The sequence below is a fragment of the Bactrocera neohumeralis genome, chromosome 5 (assembly GCF_024586455.1).
Source record: "Bactrocera neohumeralis isolate Rockhampton chromosome 5, APGP_CSIRO_Bneo_wtdbg2-racon-allhic-juicebox.fasta_v2, whole genome shotgun sequence".
Taxonomy (NCBI): domain Eukaryota; kingdom Metazoa; phylum Arthropoda; class Insecta; order Diptera; family Tephritidae; genus Bactrocera; species Bactrocera neohumeralis.
The window spans coordinates 63,486,415-63,511,519 of record NC_065922.1 but is presented as its reverse complement, the minus strand read 5'-3'; the positions used below and the strand labels follow the sequence as shown (position 1 = coordinate 63,511,519).

The 25,105-nt window shown below is 35.6% G+C and overlaps 1 protein-coding gene across 20 annotated transcripts in view; it reads left to right on the top strand.

The window, feature by feature from the left end:
* LOC126759142 (inositol hexakisphosphate and diphosphoinositol-pentakisphosphate kinase) overlaps positions 1-23,558 on the top strand; it is a 48,909-nt gene extending 25,351 nt beyond the window's left edge. For 8 of the 20 annotated variants that reach the window (XM_050473773.1, XM_050473772.1, XM_050473775.1 and 5 more), the window contains 17 exons: positions 1,189-1,380; positions 1,472-1,703; positions 1,765-2,070; positions 3,460-3,664; positions 3,735-4,016; positions 4,085-4,273; positions 4,343-4,428; positions 5,263-5,431; positions 5,495-5,692; positions 8,206-9,139; positions 9,217-9,327; positions 9,437-9,662; positions 14,703-16,367; positions 19,235-19,720; positions 21,359-21,479; positions 21,705-21,954; positions 22,292-23,558. In XM_050473773.1, coding sequence (XP_050329730.1) covers positions 1,189-1,380; positions 1,472-1,703; positions 1,765-2,070; positions 3,460-3,664; positions 3,735-4,016; positions 4,085-4,273; positions 4,343-4,428; positions 5,263-5,431; positions 5,495-5,692; positions 8,206-9,139; positions 9,217-9,327; positions 9,437-9,662; positions 14,703-16,367; positions 19,235-19,720; positions 21,359-21,479; positions 21,705-21,954; positions 22,292-23,275 — 6,636 coding nt within the window. In that variant the 3' untranslated portion in view covers positions 23,276-23,558. Of the gene's footprint in view, positions 1-1,163; positions 1,381-1,471; positions 1,704-1,764; positions 2,071-3,447; positions 3,665-3,734; positions 4,017-4,084; positions 4,274-4,342; positions 4,429-5,262; positions 5,432-5,494; positions 5,693-8,205; positions 9,140-9,216; positions 9,328-9,436; positions 9,663-14,702; positions 16,368-19,234; positions 19,721-21,301; positions 21,480-21,704; positions 21,955-22,291 lie in introns of those variants that run through there. The other 12 variants (XM_050473779.1, XM_050473768.1, XM_050473777.1 and 9 more) reach the window with 10 other exon arrangements.
* Positions 23,559-25,105: the final 1,547 nt, after the last annotated feature.

The window sequence follows — 25,105 nt, the reverse complement described above, 5'->3', positions numbered from 1 at the left end:
GGTATGTTACATGACGGTCTTGCATTATCAGTTCACGTACGGCATCAATGTTTTCTGGCACAACGGCTGTTTTTGGACGACCTTCACGGAATTCGTCTTTGAGCGAGCGTCGGCCACGATTGAATTCGTTATAGGATGAAGCTTCATAGCCATACACAGATTTTAGTTCATCGATGCACTCTTGTCGTGATAATCCACGTCGAAAGTTGTGAAAAATGATCGCACGAAAATGTTCACGAGTTAATTCCATTTTTTGGCCGAGATGAATTTTTTAATTCCCTGTAAATGAAACAATTCACGATTAAATGATAAAACAATCCACGATTAAATGACAAAACGTTCTGAGTGATGTTATGCTAAAAAATGTCAAACTTTCCAATGGAAATGTCAGATTGCACCTGGCAACACTTAGTGTTGCCCTAGGCCAGAATATATACAGCTGCCCTCGTAAACATGTCGCTACCGGATTAACAGTTTCCAAAGAAAAAACAAATTCACAAAAATGCGTATACTTGGAAATTTTACTCCTTTTCAAATAGTTCAATTTAAATATAAATTTTTAAAAATGAAATTGGTAAATAAACGCTTTAGGTAAACAATTCCCGACTCTTAAGATCTCCACGTCAATATCAATCTTATCAGTGCTTAGAAGGTGGATCTAAGTTTAAATACCTATCTCAGACATAGCTTATATAATAATATAGTAATAGAAAAAACCTTAATTTATAAAAATTTTAAAATTTGTACTTTACAAATAAATTTTAAAATTAACTCAGCTTCGATTTTGCTTGTGCTTTTGGTAGGGCAATGGGAATCCATTATGACGAAGACATGTGTTAAATAAATAAATATTTTTTAATTTAAAACCAATGTGTTTTTATTGAATTTTCTAATAAATATAATTTTCAAACTCTTATTTCAAATTGCATTGGCTTGGGCGCTGCTTGCAATAATTTCAATGAAATTTCGTTTACGTAAATAACAATTATTTCAATCAACATTTTTTCAGCTTTAGGGCTTGGCGATAGTTATAAAATAATATTGTATTTTGAAAATTTTATTTTTAAAAATTTTAAACTTTATTTTTAACAATTTTACTTGGCTATCATTGATAGTTGCTATCGAATAAAAAACCAGTCAGACAAATTTCAAATGTTATACAGAAAAATTTATTGTTTATTTCAAAAGGGAGACGGCGAGAGCAATGACGGTATGGACTCGGATTGCAGCACCTGTTCGAATCCTGGGAAGCAAGTGGTTGTAGGAATTTGCGCCATGGCTAAGAAAACGCAATCGAAGCCGATGAAAGAGATCTTAACACGCTTGCAAGAATTTGAATTCATCAAAATGCTTATATTTTCCGAAGATGTCATTTTGAAGGTGCGTATATGCTAATCTGTAAACTGATAACTATAAAGAACTAATTGTAAAAAATGTAAAATGCTTCTAAATAATAATTGTAACATTTTAGGAACCGGTAGAAAATTGGCCGTTGTGCGATTGTCTCATCTCGTTTCATTCGAAGGGCTTCCCACTGGAGAAAGCCATACAATATGCACAACTACGCAAACCCTACGTGCTGAACAACTTACACATGCAATATGATATACAAGACCGACGGCGTGTCTATGCTATACTGGAGAAAGAGGGCATTGAAATACCACGATATGCGGTCTTAGATCGTGACTCACCAGACCCAAAGCGTAAGTCAGTAACTTTTTTGCTAAATCGCAGTTAAAAAAATAAATTCGTTTGCATAATTAGAACACGAGCTCATTGAGTCTGAGGATCACGTTGAGGTGAATGGCATTATTTTCAATAAACCGTTTGTGGAGAAGCCAGTATCCGCTGAGGATCACAATATCTACATTTACTATCCCACATCGGCAGGTGGTGGCAGTCAGCGTCTCTTCAGAAAGGTGTTGTTGACAATTGTGCGCATGGGTAAAGCAAGCTTACTACATACACACTTATATTTACAGATTGGCAGTCGCAGTAGCGTTTATTCGCCAGAATCACGCGTGCGGAAAACCGGTTCATTCATCTATGAAGATTTCATGCCGACTGATGGTATGTATTCGTACTCCTTTAACTATTTTTTGTAGCGAAATTTGTTCCTTGCGCCAAAAACCAAAAAAATGCACTAATTTTCTTCTGATACGTTTAGCCCATCGTTCGCATTTGATTTTATTGCGAATACCATACAAATTTCTACTGAATTGATTTTGTTTATATTTTGCGATTTTTAGCAACGCATTTAAATTTGGTTTTTGAGAAATTATATTTGGTATATCTTCACGGGCATTCGTAAGTGGTTTGATTGCTTAACTTTATTTTTAAATACGCTTATATAAGAAAATTTAATATCAACACATGTAGTATTTGCATCATAACAATACCGTTGTTTTTATATCAATCACTGATTATGCGCACATCATACATTCCTATATAATTAAATTTTTTTTTTTAATCTGAGTTCAAAAAAACGAACTTTTTTTAAGCATCCAATTATAGTCAGCCGAAAAAAAATATTTCCTCATCTATAAATTTAGCAAAACATACGAGTCTTTATATCGTATAAGACTATAAATATTCATCTAGATTAATTATACATGTACCAGAGCACTATTTCGCTGCATGTATTCTTCATCATTACCGTTAATATTTTAATTAAATATAAATTTTTGTACTCTAAATTATAAAACGTTTTAAAATATTTCTCAATTAACTTAAATTAAGTGTTATATATTTCTATATTTAAAAGCCAAAATTGTGTTTTGTAAGCACTTTGGATTTCAATATTTTGTATTCCTAACCTCAAATTTAATTATATCAGATTTAATTTTAATTGTCTTCAATAAATAATTCTTGACACTTCTACATTTCCAAGATATTTCGAATGTGTTCATTTTAATCATAGACGATATTTTCTTGAAAGATCTATAAACGTTCTATTTAACTTTACCTTCCATACAAAGAAGTGTTAATTCATTCTCCTTCCTTGTGTTTTATTTTGAAATAAGTTTTAGTAGTGCAAAAAAGGTCTTAGAAAACACTTTAACTCTCATCAGTTTACAGAAACTCAAAAGTTATGAAACGATGATTGTGCTAATAAAAACTAAAGAAATAAAACTAAGTCGCGTTAGTTAAACTGTTTATAACTGAACGACTGGAGCGGTTGCGTTGTACTCGGGTTTTCGCTCATAGCAAATTTTTGTCACATTTAGTATCATCGGACGTTCATTCTTATACAAACCCATCAGACATATACATATTTATGTACATAAATAGTAATGATTTTTTTAAACTATAAACAATTCGTTAATTAAAAAAATTGGAGTGATTCGTTTCAGTTGCTATTCATTGCTCATCAGCTCAGGCGTCTTCTATACTCTTTATAGCACCTGCAAGATCGACTAAGAATCCAGCATTACTTTTAAAACTTAGTATACTTTTCAGGCACGGACGTTAAGGTATACACAGTCGGACCAGATTATGCACATGCCGAGGCCCGTAAGTCCCCAGCACTTGATGGAAAAGTGGAGCGCGACAGCGAGGGTAAAGAGATACGATATCCTGTTATATTAAATAATGCTGAGAAGCTCATCTCACGTAAAGTTTGTTTGGCTTTTAAACAGACAGTCTGCGGCTTCGACTTGCTACGGTGTGTATAAAAAGTCTTTTATAAATTTGCTTTTGCTAATGCATTTAGTGTTATGTTTTTAACTACACAGCGCCAATGGAAAATCGTATGTTTGTGACGTGAATGGTTTCAGCTTCGTTAAGAACTCGAACAAATATTACGATGATTGTGCTAAAATACTGGGCAATATGATATTGCGTGAGCTCACACCAACCTTGCATATACCATGGCTTGTGCCCTTTCAACTGGACGATCCCCCCATTGTGCCCACCACTTTTGGGAAGATGATGGAATTGCGTTGCGTAGTGGCGGTGATAAGACACGGCGATCGCACGCCCAAGCAAAAAATGAAGCTCGAAGTGCGACATCCCAAGTAATATTTGTTGCATTTTAAGTTTCATTGTATGTAAAGCATATATTATACCAAACGTGTATTTGCAGATTTTTTGAGATATTTGAGAAGTATGATGGTTACAAGGATGGTCACGTTAAGTTGAAGCGTCCAAAACAATTGCAAGAGATTTTAGATATTGCCAGATATCTGTTGTCGGAAATTCAAAACAAGTCAGCAGACGCGGAGATACAAGAGAAGGAGAGCAAATTAGAACAATTGAAAAATGTGCTAGAAATGTAAGCATGTGTGTGTTATATATATGAGTATTTTATGTATTTAAGCCCCATTTTCGTTTTTAAAATCAGGTACGGACACTTCTCTGGCATAAATCGTAAAGTTCAAATGAAATACCAACCGAAAGGCCGACCGCGTGGCTCTAGCTCCGATGACGGTAATACTAAAACTATATATCTTGTGTTTTGCCATAAATTCACTTGTATATTTTCGAAACACCCAGAATTTCCATGTATCTATGATATTTTATCAATGTACTAAATGTGAAAAGTTTCTAGTACATATTTTAATTATGCATAATTCGAGACTCGTTTGATAAGATTGCGATCTTCGGTCTATTGTGCCTTCTTCCAACACTCAATACTCAAACCACCTCATCCGTTTCAAGCACATTATGGAAGCCAAATCTTTCGCACGATATTCAAGTCTACCTAACAGAAACAAAAACTGCAAATTTGGCAGCATTCCTCAAATAAACTTGCCACGACCTCAACTACCACTGTGCTTGAGCTAATGGAGGTGCGTATTGTTTGAATACGATAACTACGCATTCAAGGATGGCTTCGTGGCAATATCGGAGCATATTTTAAATTAATTTCCATGCTCTGCATCTGGCACTTCCATCTGCAGTGGCCGGTGCACATCACTTGATGTTGTTTGCAAAGTCCTGCAATTTGTAGATATTATCATTCTCTTTTAAATTTTTCTTATTCCGGTGCCCCTTTAATGGTTGTGGATCGCCCGGTGGCCAGCTGTTGTATATTTTCTCATTACTATATTATCTCTAAATTTATATATGTAGACATATTTTGTATTTTTTTTTTTTGCTGATATTTTTGACTTCTTGCTTTTTAATTATTTTTTTTTTTTATTTTTGCTTATCAAAATTAATATTAATATAGTTGTTTTCTTGATACACTTTAGCTTTTAATATTTTAAATTTAATATTGATTTTTTCTTAACATCCTTTACAATCATTTATCCTTTGAAGTAGATGCACCGAAAGAGCCGTCATTAGTTTTGATCTTAAAATGGGGTGGTGAGTTAACGCCTGCTGGTCGCATACAAGCGGAAGAATTGGGACGCATATTCCGTTGCATGTATCCTGGAGGTCAGGGTCGACAGGACTATTCGGGCACACAAGGCTTGGGACTGTTGCGGTAATACACAATTTTTCGTAACCATTTTTTATACTACAACTAAAACGTTTATAACATTTCTAGATTGCACTCCACATTTCGCCATGACTTGAAAATATATGCATCCGACGAAGGTCGTGTGCAAATGACTGCAGCCGCTTTCGCTAAAGGTTTGCTGGCGTTGGAGGGAGAGCTCACACCAATATTGGTGCAGATGGTGAAGAGTGCTAATACGAACGGGCTACTAGATAATGATTGTGACTCTAGTAAATACCAAAATCTGTAAGTATGTTGGCGGATATATGTATATAAAACATTTGCATTACTTATAGCCCTGACAGACGAGCAAAATTAATGCGCTTTAAGCAACGCTAATGCGCATTGAAATTTTATGGTGACAGACGGCAGATTTGTGCATTTGGACAGCTGATAGTGAAATTTGTTTATTTATTAAAACAAAAAGTGAAATGAAAGTGTGTGAAAAAGTGAAGAATATTGGAAAAATGGATGGCAAACTGTACGTTGTTTATTTTCTGCCATTTAAAAATATTAAAATTTGTTTTTGTTAATATACTTGCACATAATTTAATTAGCAATATAAAAACTGTTTACCTCTGAAGCTGTAAACACAAACAAGGCGGCAGATTTCAAGCGACATCTGTCAAACAATAGCAAAAATCTGTAATTTTTAACGAATGTTGCCTACTAAATTCAGCCAAATGCACGAAATTCTTGTGCATTACAAACTTGCATTCACATGGGTCAAATGCGCTAATAAATGTAAATTAAGCCCGCTAATGCATATTGGCGCTGTCGTCTGTCAGGGCTGTAATAGCATAAAATAGTATTAAATAATCTTTATCTGGCTTTTCATCGGTCAGTTTGTATGTCAGCTACATGCTGTAATAGTATGATCTGAAAAATTTATTAAGAGATTGTATCGTTGCCATCAATAATAATCGGAAGATATCGCTTCAAATTCAAAGCTTTTCCATACAAGTACTGAATTTTGTTCGTTCACTTTTTTTGACAGCTATATGTTCCAACCAGAAAAAATAAAACGCCTTTCTTTGGATAATAACCCATGAGAAATTTCGTGAAGATATCGTGGTAAATGAAAAGTTTTTCATAGAAGTAGTGGATTTTTATACTCTTGTAACCAGTTGCTACAGAGTATTATAGTTTTGTTCACCTAACGGTTTTACGTATCACCTAAAAGTAATCGAGATAGATATAGGGTTATATATATATAAGTGATCAGGGTGAAGAGAAAAGTTGAAATCCGGTGGACTGTCCGTCCGTCCGTTCGTGCAAGCTGTAACTTGAGTAAAAATTGAGATATCTAGATGAAACTTGGTATGTGTGTTCCTTAATACAAAAAAAATCGAGTTCGTAGATGGGCGTAATTGGACCACTGCCACGCACATAAAGTGTCATAACTAAGGACTAAATTAAGATATAAAACTGTAATTTGGCACAGGGGATCGCAGTAACAAAGGGCACCTGTAAATATCCAATTTTGAAAAAGTGGGCGTGGCCCCGCCCCCTAATATGTTTAATGTGCATATCTCCTAAACCACTAAAGCTACAACACCTAACCGATTTCGACAAAATTCAGTACGTAGCATTCTTTTGATATTTTTATGTCTCATTGTGAAAATAGACGAAATCGGACTACAACAACGCCTACTTCTCATATAGCACAATTTTTAATACCACTTGATTTGTTCGGTTTCCAGTACATAAATCAAGAAGCAATTAATATAACGGGATACAATTTTGCTCGAATAATGTTTTTAGTTTGTGACACCTATGACAAAAAATTGTTCAAATCCAACCAAAACTGTTCAAGACCCTAGGTACCGAATATGTGGACCCCAGTACCTATAGTTGACTTTTGTTCGAAAATATCGGTCAATGTGTGAGATATGCAATAGAAATTCAGACATAATCCTTTTCCTGCAGTAGTAATTCTGTGTATCCAAAATGGGTGGAATCGGGTCAATACTTCCCTGAGCCCCTATATACCTAATATAAAGATTTTCGAACTTCCGGGTGACTTTGTACCGCATATATCGACAAATATGTGAGTTATCTCAATGAAAATTTCAGAACGTATTTAGTCATAACAGTATATCATTGGGCCTAAAATGGATACAATTGGGCGAAAACTTGACTTACCCTCCATATAACCATTACCAGAATTTTCGAACATCCGGTTGATTTTGTATAATGACTATGTATAATGATTTTGGTTTTTCTAACAAATCTTATGCCGAATATATATATGTAGGTCAATGTATAAGTTATATATGGTATATGTTTATATATAAAATTTGCTAGATTCCGATCCTCTGGTTGGCGTTTTACATCGTAAAGTATTTCCCTGACTTTGATTCCTGCAAGTTGCAAGAGTATAAAATGTTCGGTTGCACCCGAACTTAGCCCTTTCTTACTTGTTATCGTTGAGTTTGTATGACAGCTATATACTGTAGTGGTCCGATGTCGACGGTTCCGACAAATGAGCAGCTTCTTCGGAAAAAAGTACGTGTGCAAAATTTCAGATAATATATCTCAAACACTGTGGGACTAGTTCGCGTATACGATACAATATATACATATATGTACATACGGATGGACGGAAAAAATTTAAGTATTATATATGCGTGCCTTTTGAATGTTCGTCTTCTTTTAATTGGTGCTTTTTCTCACTATTAAATCTCCTTTTACTTTCGTACTACATATACCGTTACAAATTTGTAGTTCACTTTGCTAATCCACGATATTTATTTCAGTGCAAAGCAACGCTTGCATGATTTGATGCGTGTAGACCGCGAATTTACAATGGAAGACCGTGAGGTGATTAATCCGTGCAATAGTATTTCCATTAATCAAGCCTTGGATTTTGTTAAGAACCCTGTAGAATGTTGCAATCACGTACACAAACTAATCAAAGAACTATTAACGATTATAAGCGTAAAGAAAGAAGATCCCAAAACTAAAGACGCTATACTGTACCATGGCGAGACATGGGATTTGATGGCGCGGCGTTGGGAGAAAATTGAAAAGGATTTCAGCACCAAATCCAAACAATACGACATTTCAAAAGTACCCGACATTTACGATTGCATCAAATACGACTTGCAACACAATCAACACACGTTGCAATACGATCAGGCGGAAGAATTGTACATATACGCGAAGTACCTAGCAGATATCGTTATACCACAAGAATACGGTTCAACTGTGCAAGAGAAGTTGGCCATTGGTCAGGGTATCTGTACGCCGTTGCTGAAGAAAATCAAAGCCGATTTGCAGCGAAACATCGAAGAAGTGGGCGATGAGTCGGTAAATAGGCTAAATCCACATTATAGTCACGGTGTCGCCAGTCCAGGTCGTCACGTGCGCACGCGGTTGTATTTCACAAGCGAAAGTCATGTGCACTCATTGTTAACTGTTTTGCGCTATGGTGGTTTGCTGAATGTGTTAAATGATGAACAGTGGCGGCGTGCAATGGATTACATTTCCATGGTGTCGGAGTTGAATTACATGTCACAGGTTGTGATAATGCTCTACGAGGATCCCACCAAAGATCCCACATCAGAAGAACGCTTTCACGTGGAACTACATTTCAGTCCGGGTGTAAATTGTTGCGTGCAGAAGAACTTGCCACCCGGTCCAGGCTTTCGGCCACACTCGCGCAATGATTCCGGCAATCCCAAGCAAATGGTTAGTAACGAGCCCTCAGAATATGTATATACATATATTATTTTATCAGATACATTTTTTTAAATCTATTCAAAAAGGGTTCAAGTAATTCTTTTCTCAAAACCACTTCTGCGGTAGATGACGCAAATCCGCCGCGTATAGAGGAGGAAAACGACTCGGAGGATAGTCCTGTGAGGAGCCAATCAGACGTAAGCAATGCTTAATTGGTATTTTGCTGGATTGTAGTATTTTATATATTTAATACAGCAAAAATCACAACATTTTAATTGATTGCGCTTTTAATTGAATTCTTCTTAGGGCTACGATAAAGATTCACCACCGCATACTAAGCATCAAAAATCGAAGCCCATACCAATCGGTGCGCACCATACGGTAAGCGGACATGAAGCGGCGCATTTGGCAAAGCGTCTGAATGAAGAATTGGCTTCACAACAACACTCACTGGAATCCCAACGCCCCATTAGTCCCGATGCGGAGCCACGGTCACGTAGCTATGAACAGCGCGATCAAAAGCGTGCAAAAGGTATGTGTAGTTTGGTATGTAAACAATTTTACGTTGTTGCTGCTGCGTTTGAGTACGTCTCCTGTTTTGCTTTTCAACAATTTCTTTCTTTTTTGGTAACAATTAACACACTATTGTCCACCATTAAGTTTTATGGTCGAATTATGATTTCACACATACACACATGTCTTTTTATTATATTTTTTGTCCATCAACGTTCTTCAAATAGCATGTGCCGGTCTATGTGGCGCTCCATTGTTCATATAATATATACAACTTTTTATATGATTTATTTTTTAAATACAGTTTTGCAGCCGGTTTATTATGTTAACTACAATTTTTTTAAAGAGTAACAGTAGCGATCGAATGTTAAGGAATAGATTAAATTTGGTAAAGTTTTTTTTGCAGTTATTAGTATTTTTTTTTTTCTAAATGAGATTATAACAAAGAAAAAGCATATCTTCATGGTAGGAAAATTGTTCATCAGCTGTTTATAAAAAACATACTAAAAACAAGAAGCTGTAATATCCTCCATAGCAGGTATTAAAAGATATTTATTTATTTTTCAACGGTCAAATTGAATGACAAATACATACATATATGCAATGGTGGTCCGACATGAACTACTTGTATACCCTATAGTGGTCCAATATCGAAGTTTCCGGCAAATATGCGGTTTTTGGGGGAGAAATTACGTGTGCAAAATTTCCGATCAATATCCCATAAACTGTGGGGTTTGTTCGGCTATATACAGATAGATGAAAAGACAGACGGACATGGCTAAATCGTCTCAGCTTGTCACGTTGATAATTTATATATTTAATTCATAGGATCTCCGACGTTTTATTCTGAGTATTGCAAACTTCGTAGCAAACTTAATATACCGTATGCTCAGGGTATAAAAATAAGCTGTGACAACTTTAAAGTATTTTACTTTAGTCAGTCAACTGGTTTTTTCTTTACAAGTGCGTAGTAAAGTAAAAAATTTTAATTTAAATAAGTTATGAAATATAAATCGAGAAATATGTATTTCGATCATAGCTATATACTTTTAGTGAACACATTACATACATACACACATATTTTTTAGTGACAAGAAAATAGTAATTTAATTATTTAAAATTTCACAAATTGAAACTTCACAAAAGCTCAGCTTATATTTGTATATTGCTAATTATTTATTTTATTTTTTACATTAATGCGATTTAAGTTATACATAAGAACGACACAAACTCCTCCTGCTTATTATGTTTATATTAATTATTACTATGTTCTTTTAAGCGCATTAATCATATTTAATTCAAATTTAAATTAACTAAATTACTCTCTTATTAACATGAAAACAATTCAATACATTTGTTTAAACTTTTTAACACAATGACAAAATTTTCGTATAAGCATCTGGCTGGGAATTTCCGTGTATTTGGCTGAAATTCGGTGTCGTCTTTTGCTGTCGTCTTTGAATACTGCTGTCATAAATATAAATATTTCTATAATCGACATAGCAAGAAGCGAAAATAAAGCTAGACGCTGAGAAATGTTTATAAGCTTTCACTCAAACGGAAAGCCACTTTGTATAAAACGAAAGCATTTTGTCCGATTCCTGCTAGTGGCAATGTCCAATGGTAGAAGTCGTAGAAAATGTTAAATGACGCCGTGATGGTAGCATCCTAGTCATTGCTGACATTTGCCAGCGTCTGACTTTTGGCTTTGGCTATGTATGTCTTGACCTCTCTTTGTGTTCTGTGTACTTAATATATAAGTTATTCAGTTTCTTGGTTTTTAACGTTTTCTTGACAGTTGTGTATTTAGGTACACTTCTTCTAATTCCTGAGGTTTGTTTTTCTTACAAATATGTGATTTTCATAAATTTTGGAGCTCAAAGTGCACATGAGTAATCGCAATGCTTACTGATGTACGTATGGTTTTCCTTTGTGCACACTTACTCTCTGTACATAACTGTGTTTCTTTATTTCCCCGTATGTGCGCTTGGGTGTTGATAATGAACAGAATCATAAATTACTTTTAGCCTTTAAACAAAATTTCATTCATTTTATGTGTGACATTAGATGATGCACAAATCGTAAAAACTAATGCATTTCAGAGAGTAACCAATCGATAGATATACTGTTACTATAGTAAAAGGTCGATACTTATTGGATGATTAACAAACAATCCAATGATCATGAATATGTAATATAAATTAAATATAATACAAATTTTATAAAAAACTAAATTATTTCAAATAAAATTGTTTATAGAGTTAAAAAATATGAAATTAAATTAATAAGTCTAAGTAACGTAAAAAGAAAGAAAACACTTTAACTTCGGTTGTACCGAAACTATAAAACCCTTTAGAAATACCAAGGGTTTCATATAAATGTGTATATATAATATATACATATATTAGAGTTATTCAAAAAAAAATTTTTTTTTTTCGTTTCGTACTGGGAAAAATAGGTTCCTAGACACCTCTAAGAAAGCCTCTCCAAACATGAGTTTTTTCCTCCTCCTACATACAGTTTTCAATTTTTTCTTATTATCAGATAGAAAAGTTTATATCTCGCTTCCAACTACTTGAAAAAATATCTTGTTTCTTAGGTTTTTGAGAGGCTTTCTTAGAGGTGTCTAAGAACCTATTTTTCCAAGTACGAAACGAAAAAAAAAAAAAATTGTTTGAATCACTCTAATATATACATATGTATATGTACATACATATGTATATGCTATAGTGGTCCGATTAGAAAATTTTTTCGAAGATAATAATACTGCCTAAATCATATTGCAAAACAAGGTGATTTTTCGATTTAAAAAAAAAACATTCCTTTAAAGCTTATAAGTTATCAAAGTTATACATTAAATGCAAGCAATTTATACCTTCTGTGTTGCTCATACGACATGGTATACTGTATTTGAAGGATAACTTTGATTGCGTATACCTTTTAAGGGGGTATTCTGGTCTAGAAGCATGAATTTCAGGTAATTTTTAAAGTGTCGTAAAAAAAAGGCAATTCATATTTTTACTATCCATTTTTTTTATTAGTTATTTGTTAATTTTAGAAGAGTACAGAAAAAAATTAAAAACTAAAAAAAGTAAAAAAATTCAAAAATTATGAGCTGACGAAGTGGGGGTCTCTAAAAATTTCCACGTGACCATACCCATGATTTCAACCGTCCTAGTTATCTGAAATCAAAAAAAAAGATTATCAATCTAGAACAATGTCGCAATGGCCGGAACTACGGAAAAGTGGGAAATTTTTTTTTTCACAAAATGGCGACTGCCTGAAAAAAAAGTTTGTTTGGATCACTTCTCTGACTATTTCGATTTTTTTAAAAATAATAAAAATAAAAATTTGGAGATGGGGCTAGTTCCAACCATAGACAAGCCTATTAAGAAGACTCTATAAAAATTTCAAGTAAATCAGTCTAGTAGAACCTGAGAAATCGTGGGTATCGTTCCGAAAAAGTCAGTTTTGAGAAAAACGCGTTTAAAGTTTAGGAGACAATTCTAGTGAACACGGACGCCACGTCACAAAATCGGCTGTATCTCCGAAAATAAGTCGAATTTTGAAAAATCCTTCCAAGGTCATATTTTTGAGAGTCTAAACTTTCAAGATATGCAAAAAAATAGATTTTTTCAAAATCCTAGACAAGAATACCCCCTTAAATTAATATATTTATTAAAAAATTAGTAATAACTTTTTATAGAGCGGAAAATTTTGTATTAGAATAATTCAAGTTGTAGGTTTATTTGGTTTAGAGATAAATCAAGGAAAAAAGATATTTCAAAAGTTCGAAAATCCCGTGTTAAATAAGATATATTCAAAAAGTAAAGTGTTTCGAGCGCAATTTAAATTTAAAATAAAGCGCTTGTTTACGTTTGGTATTTTTTTAACAAATAAACAACAACAAAAAACAATTAATTTGAGATATAACGGACACCCTAGCAAAAATTTATGAATATAGTATGTGTATTTGAAATGAAATTAGTTTTTTTAGTTTCAAAATACCAAATTTTTAAGAATAATATTAATTTATATTTTTATAACTGTAAAAATAAAACATAAATGAAGTTAGCAGAAAAACTTAAATTATGAAACTTAACACTAAATATTGCAATACATAGGAATTCCATAATTTTATGAATCGTATTAATTACGTATGTTTAAAGGCTAAAGTGTATGAATTTATGACTTAATTACCTGTTCAGAAGTGTACAATACGCAAAGCACCATATTACTACAACAACATGATCTCAAAGTTAACAAAATACAGTTTCTCTATTACTACTCCCAAAAAAACTGAGAAAACCAAAAAACCAAAAAACGTACTCTCGCAAACTTCATTGTACTTCACCATTCCAAATCCTGGCACTTTTGCTTTCGAGTATGTTTTATTTATGTACTTATGCAAGTAGATTGTGTTAAACTGCCACGTTTCTCTGCAAATTGAATTTCATCATACTAGTACTTACAACAAAAACATACAAAACTTTTGTACGGTTTACTAATGTAACGCCCTTTGCATGCCTACTATATTGTAATATCGATACGATGTAATACAATAACAACAGTCAAAATGTAAGCACACACTTAACTACAATAATTTCGTATATACATACATATACAACAATGTATATGTATATGTGTATTTATACATTATACATATGTGCATATGTAACTCCTAACACTGCCAAAATTTTCTGTTCGAATTCAAACTGCTTGCTGCCACGCCTTAATGTCGTACTCAATGTGACTTGTCCAAGCTAAACATATCTATATTTAAGACGATTCTCATAAATTTTACATTATAATGTACATGAATGACCAAAATTTTTAATGCATTTACTCATTAAATCTGTCATTTTACTCCACATGGCGTCCGGCGCTCCCCATGTCTGAACCGGTCACTTGTAACAAACAAATTCAAATGCGAAATTATATACTCGTACAACTTATACCTTCGTTCTGTGCGCTTATTTAACTCCTTTTCCGGCAAAATTCATTCTAACAATTGCTTTGTGTACATTATTCATGAATAAATTGTGTAAAAAACGCATAGATACCGCTGCGTCTACGCCTATACACACACCACCTCTAACTAGTACTAATAACAAGCATGAATTCAAGGAGATACTCAACACGCGCTCCAATCCAAATTTCGCTGCAAACGCTGGCGGCACATTTCACATACGCGTTACCGATAGCTTGACTTTCTATAAAATCGATTCGTCCACCAACGAGTTGCCACTGTCCGATATTGATTTCTCACTCAATCCACTAACACCGGAATCCCCTTGCAACGAACATAAATCAAATTCGCCATGCGAGACGCGTCAAAAACGTCACGTACGCTTATTGACTATGCGCGCCATAGCAAGCATCGATGAGCCCGATGCAGCTAACGAAATGTATTTACCGAAAATATCGCCGTTAGCCACGAATGAACGTCCGCTGTCGTGCAATTGCCTTAGCGGCGGTGGTGCTTTCGACGATAACTTGCCGCACTCGCATTCGAAGAGCATGGCTGATATCAGTCCGCTCAACGATGGTGAAGTTTTACACTTCGTTTTGGGCAGCTCGCCGATTTCCGCTTCACGCGTGGCCTCCATTGATGACTTTCAATTGTCTTGTTCGGCGCCAGCCACCATACTCAGCAGCGAGTTCAGATTCCGTGCGCAGGAGGAACGGCACACGATAGTCGATCAACTGCGCGTTGGTTCGCCCACCCATTCGCCGACCGCTTCCACCTTAAAATTATGCCAAGAGTCCGATGAGCGGCAGCTGCAGCAGCAAGCGAAATCGCAACAGAAATACGCCAACGAGCTGTGCAGTGGCGTGTGTGCTGACGTTGAGCGCGCGCCTGACATAAAGACCGTCTCGATGAGCAGTTTGCCCACCGTACAGTCGGCGCCGGTAATGATAAATGTTGAAAATCCCTTCAAGTTTACGCAGCAAGCTCAACAACCATTTGTAAATAAATTTACTACAATCAATGAATTTGATAATACACATGCTACTAACACCGCTTTCTCTTCTCCCGTTCAATCCTCGTCTGCTTGCGACTTTGACACATTAATCCAACAAAAATACACTGACACACACGCTGACAAACGCGCCACAAATTATCATCATAACTCACGTATGCGCCGACAAAACCAACACCAACATAAACTATTTAACCGACAACAACAACAACACGCACCACATACACATACCGCGCGAATACCTGACGTGATCGTCACTTTGAGCTCATCCTCAACCGATTTGTCTAATCTAATGCCTGATACTAACCAATTCAATTCGAAACTCACTCCTACCATTCCTACAACTTACGACCCAACAAACACCACTACCACAACAACCATAACCACTACGAACACAACATCAACGCCCAATATCAATGCCAATATGTCCGCGTCTACGTCCATGTCTACGTCTAAATCCGCGCCCATGCCCTCGTCCGTGATTGTCACCTGTACCTCGACCGCTACTTCCGCCGCAGATGGCAATGCGACGCCAGTATCCTCCTCATCGTCGGTATCGTCTCGACGTCAAAGACACAGTATTGCCGGCCAGATGTCGTATATGAAAATGTTGGGATTCGGTGGTTTTAGCAAGAAGATGGCCACTAGCTCAAGTAGTCTATTTAGCACGGCAGTCATAAGCGGAAGCTCATCAGCACCCAATCTAAGGGATATGATACCATGTGCGGTCTCATCGTCAGGTAAGCGGTCAATATCGAATTTATACTCCTTTAGCCACAAGGAAAAACAGCTAAATAGAATTTTATTAATAAGTCTCAAAATATTTATGTTGTCATTAGCGTTTACATTTTGAGATCATAAATAGACATTGTGACAAAAAAACACCCGGAAATTGTAATTAAATTCCCTATGTAAATTTTTATTTATTTATTTAATCACCATAGAGGTGTTACAGTTAACACCTGTTCATAGGCCTGGAAAACTAGTTATGACATTTAAAAAAATGCAAAATTTTTTTTTGCTAAGTTGGTCCTTGGTGATTTTGGTGGATATTTTAGGTATGAAACACGTTCTTACTCGACTCGTCCCGATAAAGCTGAATTTTGTTCAAAAAGAGTAACGTAAATACTCTTTTTTCGGTTCCACATTCATGAAGAGCATTATAATTGGCGATGAGACATGGGCTTATGAGGTTCACATGCAAACAAGTCAGCAATCACCGGCATGGGATCCATTTTCAGTCGAAACAAAATTCACTGAATGAGCTGAAGGCCATCCCAAAAAGTGCTTATGAAATGTGTATCGAGGACTGGCATAAGTCTACTACATCTACAAAATAAATATTGATGAATAATTAAATATTTTGCGTTTTATATACAATTTCCGGGTACATTTTTGTTACTACGTAGGTTGCTATATATATTTCTGGCCTAATAATGTAAATAGGCATATTTATCAACGAAAATGTTTTTTTTTTTTTTTTTTTTTTTTTTGTCGATTGCTGTTTTGTTTCCGGCTCATACGCATAGATCCATGATTCGTCACCTGTGACGATCTTATAAACGTCTTTTGAAGCACCGCGATCGTATTTGAGAACAAACCTTTTTTACGGCCAGGTGTTCATGCAATATCGAATGTATGTATGCTGGTGGGAGAAATGCATAGGCATGCCTCTATCTGAAGGTATGTTACATGACGGTCTTGCATTATCAGTTCACGTACGGCATCGATGTTTTCTGGCACAACGGCTGTTTTTGGACGACCTTCATGGAATTCGTCTTTGAGCGAGCGTCGGCCACGATTGAATTCGTTGTACCAGTTTTTCACAGTGCTATAGGATGGTGCTTCAAAGCCATACAAAGATTTTAGTTCATCGATGCACTCTTGTCGTGATAATCCACGTCGAAAGTTGTGAAAAATGATCGCACGAAAATGTTCACGAGTTAATTCCATTTTTTGGCCGAGATGAATTTTTTAATTCCCTGTAAATGAAACAATTCACGATTAAATGACAAAACGTTCTGAGTGATGTTATGCTAAAAAATGTCAAACTTTCCAATGGAAATGTCAGATTGCACCTGGCAACACTTAGTGTTGCCCTAGGCCAGAATATATATAGCAGCCCTCGTATGTATGTAGATCCAGCGAAAAAAAGATATTTTTTATAAAGTCAGTCAGTCGACTTGAGCAGTTATTTCTTGTGGTCACAGATTCTTAAATTAAGTTAAACTTAAGGTGTAGAATAATGCAACTATGTTAAGTTACAATATAATATTTTCCTTAAAATTCCCGCATATATGGAAAATGGCATAGCTGTGTTTTTTCCTTCCATCCTCGAGCTAAAAACTTGTAAATTTATTTAACTTTGGAAAACTAGCTTGTTCACACCAAACAGTATTTCAAAACACATTCCAGATCGTACTCATTATGCCTTGTTTCCTTTAAAGTACTTAAGGACGATGTTTTCTGATTTAGCTTTGGGTGAACATATAACTAATAACGATATAGCCTGAAGACTTCGTATCAAATTTATATTTACGTCACAACTTTGGTATTGAGCTGTGCAACTACCGCAGCAGTCGAAGATAGCGAAACCCATAGCATCGTCTACTTCTAACTCCGACTCCTCCTACTTGGTTAGTTGCTTCTTTTCGGCAGCTAGAGTAGTGGTGACTATGTTATTCAAATATCGTTGATATCAATGGCGATACTCCGGGTAAGGGGTTTCGAAACATAGCAGTTAAATAGCAGCAGGGGATGGACACCGCCCTGCGAAACCCCTGTTTAATTTTTAATTTTTACCTCAATACAATGCGGACGATTGACGACCTCTTAGATACATCATCTACCTCCTCAGGCCTCTGGAAGCAAGATCAATGTCTTCTAGTGACATTGTGATACTCCCATGACACTCGGCTATACAGTACTAGAACTTACCCGAATTCTATTCGGCCAAAGATTGTCCTCTCGGCGATCTACCCTTGTTCGCATCAGTAACTAGCGGTCTGTTAACTCATTTCCCGTTGAGACTCTTTTTAAGCGTCCAAAAAAAGTGAATACGATTGATAAACTATTAAGAATGCCCAAACAATCGTGATTTAATTTCAAAGGAGACCAGTGCCGCCAGACTCTAGCATACATAATTCAGCAATCCGTTGCGATAGTTGCACTTCGCACACCGATTTATCGCAAATTCTTTGCATTGAAAAATAAAAGGTAAAATAGGAAAGTTTGGTTTTGGATTTACTAGTATGTGCAATCAACTGCTTCAAGTCAATGCCGTGTTTCAAGGGGTTGCCGGTATAATATTATCGGATCGTTCTAGCTTTTTAAAGACCTCAGCAGCATTAGAACCTGTTTTTGAAGTTCTCAAAAAATAGAACTTTTATGTTATGTAAGTGTATCATTTTCGCTTCTTAAGATAAATATATTATTTACATCTCTCCTGAGTACCGTTAGTGTTAGAGTACAATTAAGCATCTTACCTGTATTAATTTATGTACCTATACAAATTTGTTTACATACATATCTACCTACATTTTCTAACCTAATTATCCTTTTACGCCATCGTCACATAATCACCTTAACGTTTAACCTTCGGATGTAGTACTTGAAGGTTTTGGCGGTGTACCACCAATTCGACCACTAGAAACTTTACACAACGCACTATCACTGAAGCAGCTCGACCAATTTCTACATAAAATGACAACATCGCCACTCTACAAAACGCCAGCATCATCGCCGCCCAAGCATCCATCAACACCGCAACAAACCTTACAGGGAGCATTACAATCTATGTGCTCTTTGGAGGCGGCTACAAGCTATCTATCCGGCGACAGCATGTGTCAATGCCAAGAGGCAGCCGCCACACAGGGCGAAAGGGTACGTGAGCCGATATTGAAGAATGCAATTTGCATGCATCCAACAGTCAATCTAGCCGGGAATGACCGAAGACCGCTGGAGCAAGTTGCAACAGAAGTGGCAACAGCAGAAGTCGTAGCAGCAACAGCAACGTCCGAACGCGCCAACAAATGTAACATTGCTGGCGTGGCTGAGGCAAACGCAACGGCAACAGCGCAGCCGACTACTGGAAGTAAGTTGGACGATTATATGGTAAATTGAAATGTTTCTCTCCACTATTCGAGTGCATATTGCGTATGCTGTAGTGCGTTTAAATTTTTCGATATTGCTGAGAGCTTTTAATACAGTTTTGCTACGCGCAAAGCACACAAAAAAAAGTTATTTTTAATGTCACAAAACAGCCTTGAAAAGTAATCTATTTATTTTCGTTGTTTTTAAATTTAAGAATTTTCTATAACTAAATACAAGTTTCTTTTCAAAAACAACAATGCAGTAATTACGTACAGCTCATAACACTGCTTAAATGTCATCCAAGCAATTGCTTGTGTTACGGTAACCTTAAAAGTCGATTAACACTTACCAATCCAAACGGGGTTAAATCGCCGAAAAAACAGCCCTTTGTCGGATGAAATCGGAGTCAATTCCGGCTGTCGTGGGAATTGCTTAAAAGTCGATAATAAATATCGATAAATTACACCTTCACCATAAAATTTCGTAAACACAACTTAAATTTAAAATTGAAAAGAAACTTGTATTCGTAACCGCCTTCACAAATTTATAAATTGTTGTATATATATATATTGTATGTAATTGAATGTATTTTTTAGTCTATGCAACCACGAAAATCTGTATTATAGCACAACAAAATTACTGTAATCTATTTAATTTCATAACTTATTTTTGCTTGCAATTTGTTATGCAATGAGCACGTGAAAATTGAAATTTTTTCTGATAAGCACATTTTATAATTAGGAAGAAAATGTTAAATGAAAGTAATTAAGAGTTGCGATAACTACCTAAAGTTTTCTATTGCTTTGTGGCTAATCTCTTATAACTGGTGACCGAATATTGTGTAATGAGAAAAACTGCAAGTTGAAGTGAGAGATAATTTAAGGCAGCAACTGAAGATTTAATTAAAATTAATAAACTGGAATTTTACTATTTGTAAACCAATTAAACTCAATGCTTATTTGTTTTATTATAATTTTCCTTCACTTCATTTCATTTTGTCAAAATATATGGCACACTACGTCAGCTTAACCTGTTATGTTATTATTTTGTAAAACTACGATTTTTTAAATAAAAGCAACTACTTAGAACTCCTCCCCTCAGGCACTAGTTGAAAAAAAAATCTGTTTTTATTACGATTTAAAAGAAATAACACCTACAAGAGGACCCTAGAATGTAAAAAGCAGATTACACTGCATTCCAAGTTAGATAGTGTCCTCTCTCTGTCGGAACAAATCACATAGACCCAGCTGACTAATAAATTCCAGTATACTGCTGGCTGCTATTGAAAAAATGAGGAGAGTCCTTGAATAGGGTGTGAGTTTTTAACGAATTTCGGTGTTTCTATCTTTAAAAAAGTTTCTATGCCTTATGAATGCTGTTATTCAGATTCTATAATATATAAAATAATATATAAAAATATTTTGAATTTATTCTTTTGTATTTTTTGGTTAAAATTTCCAGTAATTGAAATGTTTTCCAGCAGTCGGTAATTTTGTTGAGCACGTTTTCTCTATTATAGAATGATTTCTTTATTTATGAACATTTTGCGAATGAGTTTTCAATTAATTTAAATAAATTATAGAATTCAAATGTCAGAATATCTTTAATATTTGGTAAAATACCAAAAAATCATTGCTAGTGTGGAGCCAGCAGTCGAGCGTTGCTAGCAGCACCGAACCCTCATCCCCAGCCATTTCGGACACATACTCGCATGAAACACCCAGCGGCGAAATGTCCATTAGTATAACCAGCGCCGAGGGGTCAGTATGACAATTTTGCCTATACTACATGTACATACATACATATATTGATGTTTTAATGTCAAAGCTAATGCCAATCAAATTTTTCGTATTTCACCGTTTTTTTGCAATCTTAATATATTTTATTTTTAAAAACTGTATTGGTATCATTATACAACTGTGAATATTCGCACACTTTGTAAAAAATGTGAGACAAAAATATTTCTTAAAACGTAAACAAAAAAGTAGCGTTAACATCCTGCCCGTAGCCGAGGAACTCGCCAAATTCTTTCCACAACTCGACGATGAGGACCTGAATGCCGTTTCGGTGTATACTCCTATGAATACGGATGCCTTGGAAGTCGATGCTGACGGCGTATTCACATTCGGCGCAGGCAGTAGTCGTGGCGATGTGAGTGCCTGCTTAACACCGGTCAGCTTTGGCATGGACATAAGCATGATTGCGAACAAGGGATCGATGACTCTTTCAGTTGATGTGAGTAAAAAGTATAATATATTTTAGCGGAGCGAGTAACGGTTATTTTAAATAACCAGAATCAAAAGTTTTTTAAATTTCACTTTATGCCTATTTATACCAAAAATTGCGTTCGGCCATAAGCCTAATATTTGTATAACAATTATCGAACTTATTTTCTTGGACATACTGTAGATAAGTTCCGAAAATAGGTGAAACCGGTCAACAAACGTAATCATTTTCGCATGGTATTTTAACTGTTTAGAACCTTTTATAAAGCTCTTGAATTTTTGAAATTTTTGTATGTATGGATGTATATACTCCAAAGTATTTTTTAACCTTAACTCTTTTAAAATAGGGCTTTGAAGATGATGACGAAACTACGCTTTCAGCCGCCACAACACCATCGCTACCTGTAGATGAACCAAAACTTGAGACCTGCTATTGCTGTCCCACTCATGCTGAGATGGCTGAACCGCCTGATGTCGAAGATACATTCGATACACTTCCCGAACCACTTAAAATACCAGATACAAAAATTATCAGCTCTTCACCGGAGACAAATTACTTCGGCGAACCGACATCATTGCCGCCGCTGCCACTTTGTGGTGAAAATACGCTACGACGTGGTGCACGTAAAGCAACCGATCCAATATCGCCCAAAATCAAGAAGCAGATTAGTCTCTTCGAGGGCGGCGAATATGAGCGTCAAAAGGAGTACAACAATCTACATGCGTCCATCAACATACCGTCGGCCTCCACGCTAAAGCAGGATGCACGTCTGCGTAAATTTGAGACACTCACCCAGTCTACTTCCAATTCCAACTTTCCATTTGCGAGTAATACACTGAAGCGCGTGCAGCACAATGCTTCCGAACTGGACGATGTCAGTCACACACAGTCGTGCATTAATCTGAAAAGTTCGGTATGCGCTTCGCCCGCAGCCTCCGCTACGGGATCGCCGCAGCACAAAGCCACACCGATTGCAATTGTAACACAACCTATTGCTACAACATGCACCACAGTGACGGCGCATGGCGCTGCCGTCGGCACTGAAAGTGTTGGTCCACCACGTCCAGGTGCTTTGATTGTTAAAGAACGTTTCATAGAGCCGCCAAAACGAATTCCGCGTAGTTTCCACAGCAAAACTCAGTCCATGGACGCCGACTTCTTATTTAATGAGTTCTTGTTAGTACCAGCCCGCTCGCCGACCCACGCACCCATTTCACCCGAAGGTAGTAGCCGCACGAGCAGCGCAAGCACATCGCCTGCTGCGCGCTCCAACTCGCGATTTATGGCGACTAAAATTTTGGACGATATGGCCACTTTGCAACATAAGTGAGCAGAATTAAAGAGTGCTAATGAAGAAATAATTTTAAAATCGCTGTTTGAAAGGGTTATTTATTGAAATGAGCTACTAAATATAGTCGTAAATAGTTGTCAAGAAAATGCCAACAAAATCAAATAAATTTTGATTTAAAACTTTTTTGACTAATAAAATAATATGTGAGCAAATTTCTTTTTAATTATTTATTTTTCCTATAAACTTTGCATATACGCAACACTTCCAAACTTATATGTACCGAATTATCTGAGGTCTAATAAAGTGAAAAATTTTAAATTTACTAACTTTAAAGAAACTTTTAAAAATTTCGTATGTGTAGTATCTGTAAGATTTTGGCAGTAAGTATCATCACAAATGGACTATTATGTTTTGGGGGTTCCCGGCTTGATCCCACCAGTTTTAAATAATTATTTGGCTTATCCGGTAGATGTTTTTATTTACCATTTAACTGTGTATCTTTTCTTATCACAGACGAGTGCTCCATAGAAATGGTAAGATAACATACCTATCATCAAAATATTTACAAAGAGTGCGAGAAGAGTATCTAAAAAGTTCAAAGTACAGAAATCTATCAAAAATTCCCTATTATTTCAAATTCATTCCGTAGTAATTACAACTTGCATATATTTTATAAAATAAAGTTTTATAACTAAAGTTATTAAACTAGTTAAATAACTCTTATTGTGTAAGCGAAAAATAAAAATCAAATTACATAATTATTTTGTGCAGAAAAAATAAATAAAAAGAAATCAGAATTTAAAAGTTTTTGACATATGTATATACATATAGTAAAGTGTGATTCAAGTAGAGGTACTTTTTTTGGTAGTTCACGCCATCACTCATGCGTGAGTTATTTTTGTTCAGTATTGTTTGGCATTTCATCATGGAAATATTTACGCCTGAACAATGTTCAAAATTCACGTTCTGTAAAGAATAGAGGTATTCACTTGCTCTTGCAAGATTGCAGATTGCAAAAATACTATACCGAAATATACAAGGGCACGAGAGCACCCGTTGCAGAATCTAGTGATATATGAACGGCACCAATTGTGAATGACTATTATGCATGGCTATTGTGAATTGGCGCACCTTTTGCATACGTTTTAACAAAAAAAACTGTAACAAATATTTATAATTTAAATAGAAATTATAAAATTTCCTTAAAACTAACCTTCCTCAACAATTTAACGACGTAATATGTCTTTATGTCGTGACAGCTAAAACAGTTTGCAATTATGTTTTTGGGGACATTCAATCGAAATATACATATTCTTTGGATTGACATATTTTACAGCCATTGCAAATAGTTTTCTGCGTGTGTTTGTTGCTGTGCCGTGCTCTTCTGTCAAAATATGCATTTCTTGCACAAGCAAGGGTTTTGCAATAAAGCCGTTACCCCTTGTGTTTCGCGATGCCAGCAATATTGTGTGCCATCTGGCTGCAAACGAATTTGATTCGACTAACCACACTACAAGCTTCGAGTCGTCTGCTATCCAGTTTCGGTGCTCTCTGGGGAATTTCTGACTTGTGCTTTGGAGACTATTGGTCGTCTGAACACTTATGACCACTGATTGGTTTATGTTAAAGTCTTTAGATATTATTCGTGTGGAAGACCTGCTATTTTGATGACTATAATACTCCCATCAATGAATGGTGACAGCTCCTTCATTATTTTGAAGAGCTATGAAATTAATGTAATAACAATAAAGAAATATGTATGTATTTATTTCTTAAAAAGTTCTTAAGGGGGTACTCTCATGTGAACGCATACATTTTACCACTTTTTAGAAAAAAATTTTTTAAGCGACGACAAAATTCAATAATTTT